Source organism: Hypomesus transpacificus, chromosome 1, assembly GCF_021917145.1.
Source record: "Hypomesus transpacificus isolate Combined female chromosome 1, fHypTra1, whole genome shotgun sequence".
In the NCBI taxonomy this organism is placed as follows: domain Eukaryota; kingdom Metazoa; phylum Chordata; class Actinopteri; order Osmeriformes; family Osmeridae; genus Hypomesus; species Hypomesus transpacificus.
In genome coordinates this window covers 10650753-10664576 of record NC_061060.1, presented here as the reverse complement: position 1 = coordinate 10664576, position 13824 = coordinate 10650753, and the positions used below count along the sequence as shown (strand labels likewise).

At 49.8% G+C, this 13824-nt stretch overlaps 1 protein-coding gene across 4 annotated transcripts in view; it reads right to left on the bottom strand.

Moving 5' to 3' along the window:
- LOC124464485 (teneurin-1-like) overlaps nucleotides 1-13824 on the bottom strand; it is a 71010-nt gene that overhangs the window by 29333 nt on the left and 27853 nt on the right. For all 4 annotated transcript variants that reach the window (XM_047016402.1, XM_047016477.1, XM_047016499.1 and 1 more), the window contains 11 exons: nucleotides 13083-13283; nucleotides 10707-10892; nucleotides 10331-10360; nucleotides 9972-10118; nucleotides 7251-7485; nucleotides 5423-5542; nucleotides 5005-5266; nucleotides 4553-4838; nucleotides 3023-3166; nucleotides 2682-2934; nucleotides 1767-1787 (listed from right to left, as the gene is read on the bottom strand). In XM_047016402.1, the coding sequence (XP_046872358.1) occupies nucleotides 1767-1787; nucleotides 2682-2934; nucleotides 3023-3166; nucleotides 4553-4838; nucleotides 5005-5266; nucleotides 5423-5542; nucleotides 7251-7485; nucleotides 9972-10118; nucleotides 10331-10360; nucleotides 10707-10892; nucleotides 13083-13283 (1885 nt within the window). The remainder of the gene's footprint in view (nucleotides 1-1766; nucleotides 1788-2681; nucleotides 2935-3022; nucleotides 3167-4552; nucleotides 4839-5004; nucleotides 5267-5422; nucleotides 5543-7250; nucleotides 7486-9971; nucleotides 10119-10330; nucleotides 10361-10706; nucleotides 10893-13082; nucleotides 13284-13824) is intronic.

Below are 13824 nucleotides of genomic sequence, written 5' to 3'. Positions count from 1 at the left end.
TATTCTAATATCAGTCGACTGTACTCCCTCATCCAGCGTAATTGGTGTTAATTAAGTACAAATGTACCTGTCTAGATCTCAATTAAAGCCTCGCGGCTAACAAAACAGACACCCTGCAGCGCTAACAGCATAAACACACAACAACATCAACACCCTTGACTCGTCTCACACTCTCTCCACAACCCGTAATGAAACGCCACAGTGATCAGACGGAAAAGCTTGCCGTTACCACGCCATTATCAACCCTCCTCTTCCCCACAGGGTTTTGTCTTTGAGGCACCCGAGTCGGCGGTCCCTCTCCATTTTGCTTTGCTTATATCCCCCCGAACCCTCCACCACCATCACCCCCACCACCAGCCCCCCCTCAGAGTCTCTGGCAGGAAACCCTTGAAGTGAAAGAGTAGAAGGAGGTTCACCAGGGGTGCGAGGCCGGGCTCCCCTCGCTGCTGTGGGCTCGCAGGCATTCTGCTCGGGGAGGGAGAGTGGAAGGGAAGGCACTTTGAAAGCCTGCTAACAATGAATAATGAATGCGTTTGACTTGAGAGAACAATGGTTTGGAGAAAGAGGGAGCTGAAACGACAACATGCTAGGCTAGGAGCCCGGGGACACTGAGGGAGAGGGGGAGAGGGGGAGAGAGGGAGGGAGAGAGCGGGGGAGAGAGGGAGAGGGTGAGAGAGGGAGAGAGGGAGGGAGAGAGCGGGGGAGAGAGGGAGAGGGGGAGAGGGGGAGAGAAGGAGGGAGAGAGCGGAGGAGAGAGGGAGAGGGGGAGAGAGGGAAAGAGGGAGGGAGAGAGCGGGGGAGAGAGGGAGAGGGGGAGAGGGGGAGAGAGGGGGAGAGAGGGAGAGATAGGGAGGGAGGGAGAAAGGGAGAGAGGGAGAAGGGGAGAGAAGGAGGCAGGGGGTGGGGGCCTGAAGTGCCTTAAGAAAAAGGTTAATCATAACCTTCTGTGTTCGAATAAGATTTGTGACTCCTGTGAAGAACACACACACACATACTCTCTGACTGGGTCATCTCTGAGGTTCGATGTGAACCTTTTGGCGTGTTAAAAGATGGCATCTCAACAAATCCCCTTTCCTGTTTAATCGGATAAAACCCTGATCTCACACACACACACACACACACTCACACACACACACACGCACACACACATTCGCCACCATATACAACCTGATAGCAACCCTGTTGATGCTCTCGCACACACACACATGCAAGCACACCCAACTGCACGCACGCCAACAACCACCCCACGGCTCGATATAAACCCTGATAGCAACCCTGTCCACACACACACACACACACACACACACACACAGCTCGTACTACATCAGTCTAATCCTCTCCCTGACACAGTGAGGATTGGCCACATCAACCCCGTCACCTGGGGCTGGATGCCAGCGTGCCCGCCTGGGGAGGGTGCCAGTTTAACCCTGGCTCAGAGAGCCAACAAACTGACACCCGCTGGAAAACCCAGAGCTGTAATCCCTGACAAACACAACACCTACCAGAGACGTGTATAGTGAGGTCCACACACACACTGTTCTTAATCTCTTGAAATCAGGAGTGGGCCGTAATGAGACTGACCTCAAGCTTTGTTAATGGAAGCGTCGCGCAGCGAGGTGGATTTGTGAGTCATTGGCAAACAGCTGGAGTGTGTGGCGTGTCTTGTGGGTCATACGGTACGCAGTGTGTGGGGAGTAGTGTGTAGTGAGTAGTGTGTAGTTTGTAGTGTAATGTGTAGTGTAAAGAGGAGGTCTCCTGACTCCCACCTGTGTCTGCTATCCCGGTTCCTGATATCATTTGTCGTGGAGCATTTGGGGAAAAAGAGAGATTGAAAAAGAAAGAGGGAAAGAGAGAAAGATGGAGTGACAAAACAACATCGATTAGAAAACATGAATTTTGAATCTGAACAAGAATTAACATCTGTAGCCCACAGCTCCACAATGAACATTAGTCAATTTCTCTCCTCCAAAAATTGCTGATGTTTGATTCAGCAACAAAAGAAAATGGATTCAACCAGCCTTCTGCCTTTCCACATGAAATATGCACTCAAGACAGAAAGTTTTCCTATACACTTCCTCCCTAAGGGTGCTAATGTGTCAAAAGCAGACAGTTGAGAACAGACATCAGAACCTGGAGATGTTCTGTGAGACTATGCAGAAAGAACCATTGCGTAAGCGTCCCCTTGACAAGACTGTAGGAGGTCCATTGTGGTGTCTTGCTTCAAAAACTGACAAACTAGACAAAGCCTGTAACACAGCAGGTGGTATGATAATTATCTACTGAGTAATGTCTGTACCACCTTACCCCCTCTCTTACCTAGCCAGGGAGATGTGTTATATGTATCCCATGAGGGATGAATTCTAAAATAACGTTAGCTGCAAATTAAAGGCACACACAGAAACAAACAGACAATACACATACACACACCTCACCCTCTCAGTCAGTCAGTCAAAGAGTATGTCAAGACGCTATATTTATCTTGTCTTCTAAAATGTGTCATTCTATAAACACATCATACCCCACACAGATCAGAACAAAGCACATTCTGGATCACTCAATGCACTCCAGTCCAGACTTGACCATGACCAAAACCCATCCAAACCCAGCCCAGGTCCAAAGCCAACCCCCAAACCCAACCTCAGCCATCTCCTCGTCATCCCTCAGACCCTCCGGTTCCTCACTTGAGCTCCAGCACGGTGGTGGTGTATCCATCAGGGTGCACCCTGCGGATCAGGTTGAAGTCCCCCACGTAGAGAGAGCCGTCTGGGCCACAGGCCAGTGCCACAGGCCCATACAGCATCATGTCCCGGGCCTGACCACTGCAGCTTGGACCACAGGGGACGCTCCGGAACAAACCATTCCCCATCACCGTGGAGATGACGGGGGGTTGTTGGGAGAGAAACACGTTCTCCCCGTTCCCTTTATGGAGGATTCCTGGACAGATTTAGGAGATATATTAGAACTGGATTGTGTGTGTGTGTGTGTGTGTGGTGTGTGTGCGTGTGTGTGTGTGTGAGCTCACCGCTGTGTATATTGAGAGAGTGGTGTTTGTCCAAAGACCAGCCGCCCAGGTCAGATGGTACCATCTCAAAGCCTTGCATCATGGCCGTCCTCCGCTCCCATTGGATGGCACCTGGACAGGCCTCATACTCATATCCCACTGACACTGTACACACACACACACACAGGCATGCATCCGCACCCGCACACACACACAGGCATACACACACGCATGCACACACACCCACACAGCTGGTAAGTAGACATAAACACACACAACAACAACAGAACTAATTTTCTCAGAAGTCAGAAAGACACATGAAAGGAATGTAATGAGCAGTAATCAGTGTGTGAGGAGAGTCAAGAGAAGAGTCCACGTAATCAGGCGACATTTTCTCTGAAGCACCCAGAATTAGCTCCTTGGCCTCGGTGCTGTAATGACAGTGCTGAGCGCTGCACAAAGACAAACAGCCGGTTACGCCAGACTTCGGATCAACAAGCTACAACCAACAGCCCTTTACCTCTTCAGTCCCTATACAGGCTGAAAGCTACTTACACACACACACACACACACACATAATAAGAGAGAGAGAGGCAGAGATATATACCAGAATGTGCTAGGCCTATCACAAGGGGTAAATGTGCTGTGTTTCCTTCCTGTCTGCTATAAAGCAGCCTGGGGCTGTGTGGTGAACTCCAACCACAAAGGAAGCTGTTTCTGGAAACAGGTCTCCTGGTCATGGCCAAGAGAGACACAGAACACAGAGAGGAGGGAAGAGGACGATGGCAAGGCCTTTAAAAGAGAACCAACAGTCGGAGAGAGACACACACAGAGAGAGAGAGAGAGAGAGAGAGAGAGAGAGAGAGAGAGAGGGAGACAGAAAGAGAGAGTGAGAACAACAGACGAAGAGAGAGAGAAAGAGAGAGACAGAGAGAGAGAGAGAGAGACAGAGAGAGAGAGGGGGAGAGAGAGAGAGGGAGACAGAAAGAGAGAGTGAGAACAACAGACGAAGAGAGAGAGAAAGAGAGAGAAAGAGAGAGAGAGAGCGAGAGAGAGAGAGAGAGAGAGAGAGAGAGAGAGAGAGAGAGAGAGAGAGAGAGTAGGAGACAGAGAGGGAGAGAGGGAGAGAGGGAGAGAGAGAGAGACCGAAGGGCAGAGATTCAGACAAGAAAAAGAAAGGAATTAAAAATACAAGAAAAGAAGAGAAACCCAGGTATGACAGGAAGCAGAGGGGCGCTGAGACAGCCTGTGAGGCCAGGAGAACAGAGAGCATTGAAGGGTAGAGGAGGAGGTGAGAGACGGAGCGTGAGAGGGCAGGAGCAGCCTTCTATGAGCAGACAGGAGGAAAACACTGACAGAAATGGATAGGACCTGAGGAAACAGAGAGAGTGCATGCTAGGACACAACAACAAGGGGCGAGAGAGACCAGAGCAGGCATGTGAGGAGAGAGAAGGCAACAAGAGAGCTCGAGTATAGCAGGGAAAAGGGAATAGAAGAATGAAGGAAAAAGTGGAGAAGGGAGAAGGTAAAGAAGAAAAAAGCAGGTTTTACCGGTGGCTTGCGTCAGCCCCCAGACCTCCTGTCCGTACACATCAGTCTTGTTCCAGACCAGTCTGTGTACCAGGCCAGGTCCAGCCGGGTACCAGCGCTGGAAGAGCCGTCCCTGGACCCAGGCCCGAACGTGCACCCTTGACAGGCCTGCCAGCGGGGAGACAGGGGAGGAGGCTGGGGGAGGGGTGAGGAGGATGCGCAGCAGGGAGAGGTAGCCCGCGGCGCGTGTGCTAAGGTAGTTCAGCTTCACAAAGGACCCTGGGATAGCCACCTCTTCCTGCACCACCTGGGAGGAGAAGGGGGGAGAGGAAAAACAGAGGGAAGAAGAGAGTTACATTTGGTGAGTCAAGTCCAGTTAGTGTGCTTGCTACCAGTAAGTACTAAAAAGATAGGTATAAGTTACATTGGAAATAGAGGTGTCACCAAACAAGATGTGCACAAACTACAGCTACCTGTAGCTCAGGTATGACCGGACCCCTCTCTGCACATGCTCCAGTGTGTCTGGGGAGGGGGGAGGACAGGACCAAGGGGTATGGGCTCAGAACACTCCTGATGTCACACTTAGTGGGCGGAGACTCTTCCCTCGCCATGGTCACCTGGTCCAGGACCAGGAAGTCGTTGCTAGGTGTCCATATGGGGTGTGTCTGAGAGAGGAAGGGCGCGCGCTGGAACAGCAGGTTCACAGACACTGCCCCCAAGGTCACCAGGTCAAAGCTAGAGGGAGAGAGACACACACAGTAAAACACACACACACAGAGAGAGAGAGATTGAGGTACATGTCTATGTATTAATGTATATATGGGTGCGAGTGTATGTATGTCATTGTGTGGGTGGCTGTGTGTGCTTGTGTATGTGTGTGTGTGTTTGTACCTGCCATCCTGTCTAGTGACGGTGTATCCATATTCCGGATGTTGTAAAAAGGTGATGTTCACTCCAACCAGAGGTGACCCGTCCTCCAGCACAACATTACCCCTGATCACAGCTACCCGACTGGAGAGGGAGAGAGAGAGAGAGAGAGAGAGAGAGAGAGAGAGAGAGAGAGAGAGAGAGAGAGAGAGAGAGAGAGAGAGAGAGGGAGAGAGAGAGGGAGACAGAGAGAGAGAGAGAGAGAGAGAGAGAGAGAGAGAGAGAGAGAGAGAGGGAGAGAGAGAGAGAGAGAGAGGTATTAAGAAAGAGGAAGAGGGGGACGGAGAGAGGGAGGAAGGGAAAGAAAGTGTGAGAGAGAAAGGGAGAGAAAAAAAAACAGAAAGATACAGAGATGAGAAGAGCGATATGGCACTTTGTGTGAGTTTTCTAACCCCACCCCCCAGATATATGATTGACAGCAGAGCTGAGGGTCACCCGATTCCACCACGCCCAGCCTCCACCACGCCCAGCCTCAACCACGCCCAGCCTCCACCACGCCCAGCCTCTCAGAGAACGTTCCAATAGAACATACTAGAGATCCAAACCAGTGGAACGTCTCGCTGCCTTGGTTACCACCATAAGAAAGGGAGATGATGTTGAACTCTGGAGAGGTGTCTTGAAGTAACATCCATCAAAGCCACATGGAACAATACCCTCCTCAGTAATGTGACAGAAGCAATTATTGTAATGTCATGTAGGTAATGTGATTGAATCTGATGTAATTACAAATCTGATTACAGAAGCTATGTAGAGCACATCGAGGTACTGACTATTGCTGGCAAAGTGTGAAATAGGCTGTTTACTGCTGAAAAAGCAGCAGGCTTGGTTGAGTACAGACTAATGGATTCAGACTGACACACAAACCCACACACATACCCACACACACACACAGACAGTCACAGAGGATGCATGATCACAAACCTGGAGGCACATACACACAAACACATCATATACATACACACACACCCACAGCATACCCACACACTGTACATACACACGCACAAAAACACACACATCCACAAAACACCCTCAGACAAACACACACACACACTGAGGGATCATTGGAGCCTGCTCTCCGACACTGGGGGAGAAGGGGATGAATGAAGGAGGGCCCAGGTTCTCCCACCGCCACAGACGTTTGTTCTCTCAGCCCTGAGAGCCATCGATATCCTGCTCCCCCATAATTAATCCATCTGTTTATTCTAAAAGCCAGTAATAGAGGGAAGGGGGGGAAGAAAAACTGAAAGGGGGTCATTTGTCAGGGAGGAATCACTTCAGGTTGTTTCCACTCCAAACTTTCTAGGTCACGACGGCGTGGAGATGGATTGCTCTCCCCCGAGGCTCCTGGCGCCCCGTGAAATATTGATGGCGACACTTTTACGAGCGGTGTAACAGGACGACGCACGAGGCATAAATATGTAACAAACAAACAGGTGCCTGACACAGACCCAGACAGACAGGGGGAAATGACCCGGGGGTCGCTCTGGGTGACCTGCGGATGGATACGCAGATCATGCACACACACACACACACAAAGATATTGAAAGATCCACTTGCATGTATAAATATACAGTACGCAAACATACGCACGTACTCGGATCTAATATCGACCGACATCAACTTGTCCACATTGGCGACGCACACGTACACCTACGTACAACCACACATCTTGGGGTCAATACAGAAGATTGAGCTCTTTAGTGTGCCAGTCATGTTGGACCGCAACGTGGCTCATAGGTGCCCTCTCTCGCCCGTATCCGCGAGCGTCGATATAGGAAAGGGCACAACACACCTGCGGTCAAAGGGCAGCTCCCCCGGGAGAGTGTGTGTTGCGGTCCTGCCCAGGAGGAAGCCCACACGCTGGAAGAAAGCGTGCGTGTGCGAGGGGGGGAGGGCGGGCGGGGGCGGCGGGGCCGGGCCGGTCCTCTGGAGGAGCGCCAGGGGGTCTGGCGAGCCCTGGCACAGCGGGTCAGACGCACAGCTCACCTGCACACAGCAGTCTGGGTCGACACAGTCCACCAGCCCATCTGCAACACAGGCACACACATTCAAGCACACACACACACACACACACAAGATATAATCACGTAAAGGTTAAGGATGAGTGGACAGGCACAATCAAGGACACATGTAGGTACAGAGCTGCAAACATACACGCGCCGCACACATACAGTATAATCAGGTAAAGGTTACAGATGCTTAGACAGGCACAACCAATCAATCACACACTCGTACACAAACACACGGTAAAGGTTAGAGATGGTCAGACAGACACATTCAAGCACACATGGGTACACACACACACACAAACATTGTCATTAAGTACTTCACAAGCTTCATCCCGCCTAATCCTTTGAAGCCGCTCTCTGAGTGTCTGTGGGGACAGTATTTATGCCTGCAGGGCTAGCAACAATCTGCTCACATGGAGCTGTCTATAGGGGCATCGAGGAGAGCATGTGACAACCCTGTCATCTGCTCAATAAACAGACACCTTCAAGTAGAACTATACAGCACCTCTATGGAATTAAGGCCCAGAACAGAACCCTCTAGAAGAAAACTGTGCAGGTTCTAGATGTCCTATTACAGGCGTGTTTTCGGGGAGAAAGGCGAGAAAACTGTGTTGACATTTACAGCGGAAGCATTCCGTACCGCAGTAAAAAGGCCAAATCATTTTGTAATGGCCTCCGTTCCGACGGTCAAACGCTTTTGTTTCAGTCCTCAGAAAACGGCAACTTCACAGAGATGCTACAAAAAATGTGGATTCCACGAAAAAGAAAGAATAAAAATAATGTTTTTATCTATAAGATCAAAGCAAGCATACATCTTAGATCTTTTGAAACGTATTTGCATAAAATAAATCCCATGAGTCCTTTTGTGTGAATGTCTGTCCTATTTATTTCCTCTGTAGTGAGTCCTAATGAATACAGGGCCTTCTAAATGAAGCCTGGAGGCTGAGGGCTGGTTCTGACTGGAACAGATGAGATCATCCTCTCATCACTGCTGACAACATCTACCATCTCCATGTCCACCCTCAGAGAGAGAGACAAAGACAGAGAGAGACAGAGAGAGAGAGAGAGAGAGAGAGAGAGAGAGAGATAAGAGGCGACACAATGAGAGGATGAGAGACATACGGAGAGATGCGTAGAGAGATAAAAGAGGAAGGTAAAACACACAAGGGACTGAGAGAGAGAGAGAGAGAGAGAGAGAGAGAGAGAGAGAGAGAGAGAGAGAGAGAGAGAGTAAAAAAGGACAATAGTGCACCTGATAATGTAATCAGTGGTTGAAGCTGGTTGTTGTAATGTGTTGTGATAGATGACTGAAGGCAGATTAGATCTAATGGGTCTCTACACAGCTAGTTGAGCCCCAGTTACAGAGCAGGAGGATGGGTGAGAGGACTCTATTTAGAAAGACTGATATGTGTGAATGTCCATCCATAATTACACTGCATACTGCTTTTAGGACCAAAACAAAGTCATTACCAGGGCCCAGCTCTCTTTTGGCTGTTTTGTAATGAGCACAAAGGCCTGATGGAAAGGGTGGATAACAATGAAGTAGTGAGAGGTAAAATAAGAGAGGAAGTGTACGTGTGCATTTGTGTGTGTTTGTGTGTGTGTGTGTGTGTGTGTGACAGGGGTATTAAAGGCACCCATCAGTATGGCTTCCTCCCACACCAAGCTTCAAACTGGGGTCCACTGACCCAACATGCACCAGCCACACCCTCTGCACCAGCCACACCCTCTGGAGACACCGCCTTAACAAGCTACGCCACCAGACATCTCGGTTACATTTGTGTGGGATTAGATGAGACCCTCTCTGCCTACTGCTAAAGACAAATAGATTCATTAGGACTCAAAGGACATTTTGAGTGCTGGTCCTTTGAAACAAACTAGAACACAGTAGCTCCATTCCAGTAACAGGTGCACTGGCTGTGTGCAGGGAGAGGCCTTGTTTGTGAGGTAGATACGTTTGTGACATTTTGATTTACATTTAGTCATTTAGCAGACGCTCTTATCCAGAATCACTTACAGTAAGCACAGGGACATTCCCCCGAGGCAAGTAGGGTGAAGTGCCTTGCCCACGGCCAGGAATCGAACTGGCAACCTTCAGATTACTAGCCCGACTCACTAACCGCTCAGCCACCCTTCCTTTGAGGCTTTTCAGTAACCATGTCTCAAATTGTGTTTTGTTGTTTCTCTTACACATGTATTTAGAGCAAGAAATATCACTGATGAGCGACGCAAACATAAGATGTGTGTCTGCTCTAGTTTAATGTGGAAAGATCCTTTCTGGTGGCTCAAGTGAAATTGTTGCATTAATGTTCCTGAGGACGCATTCAGGAGTCTTTCATCCCAGCAGGGTTGGAGATATCAAAGACATTAGCCCAGATAGGGCTGATTAGTGGGTGGGTATACACACAATTATACCCAAGCTGTCCCTTTACACACCTACAGCGACACACACACACACACACACACACAGGGACATCATTATAATCTATTCTTTGTTCCCGTACCTCCGTCATTGTCCGTTCCGTCGCTGCACTCAGTCTCCATGACGACACTGCATCCGGGTCCACTCCACCCTGATTGGCAGATGCAGCGCCAACCACTCTGCTCCAGGGTACACCGGCCATGCCCGCTACACAGCCCCGGGCAGCCATCTGCAACACAGACACACACACACACACACACAACAACACACCATTTTACATTATGTATTGCCAGGTGGGTGTGTTTTTAATTTGTAAAGTGTGTTTCAGGCAGCGATGAAGGGCATGAAGAGGGGAGTGCCGTAGTGTTTGTGGGTTTCGACGGACTTGTGTGTGTGTGTGTGAGCATGTGTGTGAAAGTTAATGAGAGAAAAAGAACTTGCCTTTCACAACCACATCCAAGTCATGAGTGACTGTGGGAGAAGAGGGGGAATAGGAGACAGTGTTAATCTAACAAGCTTCCTAGCAAGAAAAAGAGGTGAGAGAGAGAGAGAGCGAGAGAGAGAGAGAGAGCGAGAGAGAGAGCGAGAGAGAGAGAGAGAGAGAGAGACAGAGAGGGGGAGAGATGGAGGGAGAGCGACAGAAGAGCGAAGGGCTGAGATGTGTCTAGTATTTAATAGGCACAGTTAGAGTGTGTCTTGACTGTTAGTTGTGGCTAACAGGTAGCAAACAGTGCAGTACAGTTTGTGCTTCACACCTTTCCCAGACGAATAATAACGCACACAGAAAAAACCTCACCTCCCACCCACACACACTCACCCAACGTGCAGTGCTCTCCCTCCCATCCAGGCTGGCACACACAGGTCCCGTCGTGGCAGTCTCCGTGCTCCTCACAGCGGGCGTGGCACGCCCTCTGGTCACAAGCCGCACCAAGCCAGCCCTCCTCACACTGGCACTGGGCCGCGCTACACACGCCATGACTGCTACACGGCACCGGGCACAGCTCTGCGGGGTGGGGGGGCGATGTGTGTGTGTGTGTGGGGGGGTGGTGGAAGAGAAAGGAGCAGTGTGTGTGTGTGTGTGTTTGTGTCAGGGGAAGTGGTAATGAAGGAGGGGGGATTTGAGGAGAGGGTGAAAAAAGGCAGAGCAGAAACCGAATTGGAAAAAAGAGAGCGATAGAGAGAGAAGAGATTAAAGCCTATCCTGCAGTGACTTTAAGTACTGCAGACGAAGGCGTCTCTTTCTCACCTGTAATAGTTAAGCTTTCAGACGCAGAGAGAGAACATCTATTACGGTAGGCAAACGCCTCAAATTTGCACTGCGTATTTAAACGCTCCACACTGACACTCTTTCCAGACGTTTGATCAGATTTGGAGAGTATCTTCATATCTCTTCTTCTCTCTCCTCCTCTGCCTAATCAAATCTCTGTGTTGTTTCTCTCTCTCGTCCGATATTACCACCTTTTTCTCTTGAGTTGCACCACCCTCTCCCTCCCTCCCTCCCTCCCTCCCTCCCTCCCTCCCTCCCTCCCTCCCTCCCTCCCTCCCTCCCTCCCTCCCTCCCTCCCCCCCCCCCCCCCTCCCTCCCTCCCTCCCTGGTTCTCCTCTAACGAACAGAGCCCCATCCATCAGAACAAGAACCCCAACTGCTGCAGGCTCCCTTCTCAGACTACTTATCCAGCGAGCGAGCGAGCGAAAAAAAAAAAAAAAGTTATTTCAATTTAAATATACATAGAGAGAGAGGAGGGTGTGTGTGAGTTGGGGGGGTGGATTAAGGTTGGTGAGTTTTACGCTCTCCATTAGAATTACATTAGCTAAGTTCTGGCTCTACAAGAAGTGGATGAATCATTTCTGCCTGTGAAGGGAAGGTTTGATTAAAACCTGAGGACCTAATCTCAAGGTGAAACTCTCCAATCTCAGATAGAGAGCTCCGTAGTGAAGCACAGGAGCTAATTCTCTGCTTAGCATGGCAGGCTCTCATCTTAAACCCATAAACTCCTTGAAGTGGCCCTGTGTGTGCGGAGGCAGTCGCTGTGCTCATGTAGGCAGGTGTGTGTGTGTGTCACTCTCTGCTCGCTCTGCGTGAAAGTGACAGAAAAGTTTGTCTGTGAGCGTGTGTGTAGGCATTTGTGTGTGTGCGAGTGACTGCATGGGTGTGTGTGTGTGTGGTCAGCAGATATCTATGGGTCAGAAAAGATTGATACACAGCATGCGGTGTGAGAGAAGTGTGTGTGCCCCGGTCCAAAGACAGTAGCTGTGTGCCATCTCTATAATGACCCTTTTCCCTCCTGTCAGCATTCACACAACAGTCAAGGACAGAGACACACCTCATACCGTAACACTTTCACCCCCCCACCACCACCACCATCCCTGCCACCACACACACACACCTCTCTAAACCTGCCAGCAAACTAAATACACCGTTCCACTGCTTGGCCCGACACAAACCCCAAGGATGTGAATGACCCTAGAAAATATGTATTTGGGTTGAATTCACTTTCATAATTTCTTGGGTGGAGAGATGCTTAATACCGTAGCAGCACTGATTTCAGCTACTGTAATTATTAGAGAGTCTTTTGGGAAATGTAAATGGAAAAAAACACATGAAACTTAAAAAGTTCCTTCCGGAAGCTAATATCCATGCAGTAATCCTGCATGCTCAGAGGAGAAACAGGCTTCAGCGGTGCTGCTCCCGCTGGGTTCCCTGGTCTATCTGAATCGAATGTACTTCTTAGTAAAACCTCCTTACTGCTTCTCACACGCCTTCTTTAAAAGGCCTTCCAGCTAAAAGCTCGACAATAGTAGGTTTGTTGACCTCTTCCAGACTAGTTTTAAGACTGGTATAGCTGGGGGTAGACTGACAGTGTTTGTGGATGTGTGAGTGTGTGTGTGAATGTCAAGGCGAGGCAGACTCTAGTCTGCTGGCAGGAGAAATCTCATTTACACCCAGCATGGAGCGCACACACAAACACACACACAAACACATTACACAACACACACACATTCCATTCAGCACCCTTTCAACATTCGTCCTTCTTATTAATAGATGCCCGAGAAACAAGCAAGACCATGCTTGTATGAACACAGCTCACCCGCACACACAGACACAAACACACACACACCCACACACAATAACCCGACGCAAATTCAACGAGTACCTCACAGTTGGTTTCCACGTGTGTCTGGGATCGCTCACCTATGTAGCAGTCTGGGCCGGTCCAGTTGGGTTGGCATGCGCAGGTGTCTGTGTCCAGCAGGTAGGTTCCATGACCAGAACACTGGTCCTGGCACGCAGGCAACGGGTCATCACAGCTCACACCCACCCAGCCTGCAGAGCACACACACTCTCCACGCACACACACCCCGTTCCCCGCACACTGGGGGTCCACACAGTCCACTGCAGAAAGAGAGGGAGGCAGACAGCGAGAGAGTGACACTCATTAATCCCATCAGCTAACATTAGATGAACTGTGTTCTTTGCCTAGAACTCAGCAGCTAACCAGCCTAGCAGCGCTGTAGTGCTTCCAGGACATTAGATATGCTACTGTAGCTGTGTGGGTGTATGTGTGTGTGTGTGTGTGTGTGTATGTGTGTGTGTGTGTGCTGTTTCCAGTGTCCCTTACTCCTAGAAAGGACTAGGCTAGGATACACACTGTGCTTCAGCACTTTGGCCCCTCTGGGCTAGGCTGAGCTGGGATGAGCTGGGATCTGTGTCTGTATGTGTGTGTGTCTATGTGTGTGTGTGTGTGTGTCTATGTGTGTGTGTGTGTGTGTGTGTCTATGTGTGTGTGTCTATGTGTGTCTATGTGTGTGTGTGTGTGTGTCTATGTGTGCCTGCATGTGTGTTTATATAAGTGCGCCTGTTTGTGTGTGTTTCTATGTGTGCCTGTGTGTGAGTGTGTGTGTGTGTCTGTCCATATGTGTGTTTCTGCTTGAGT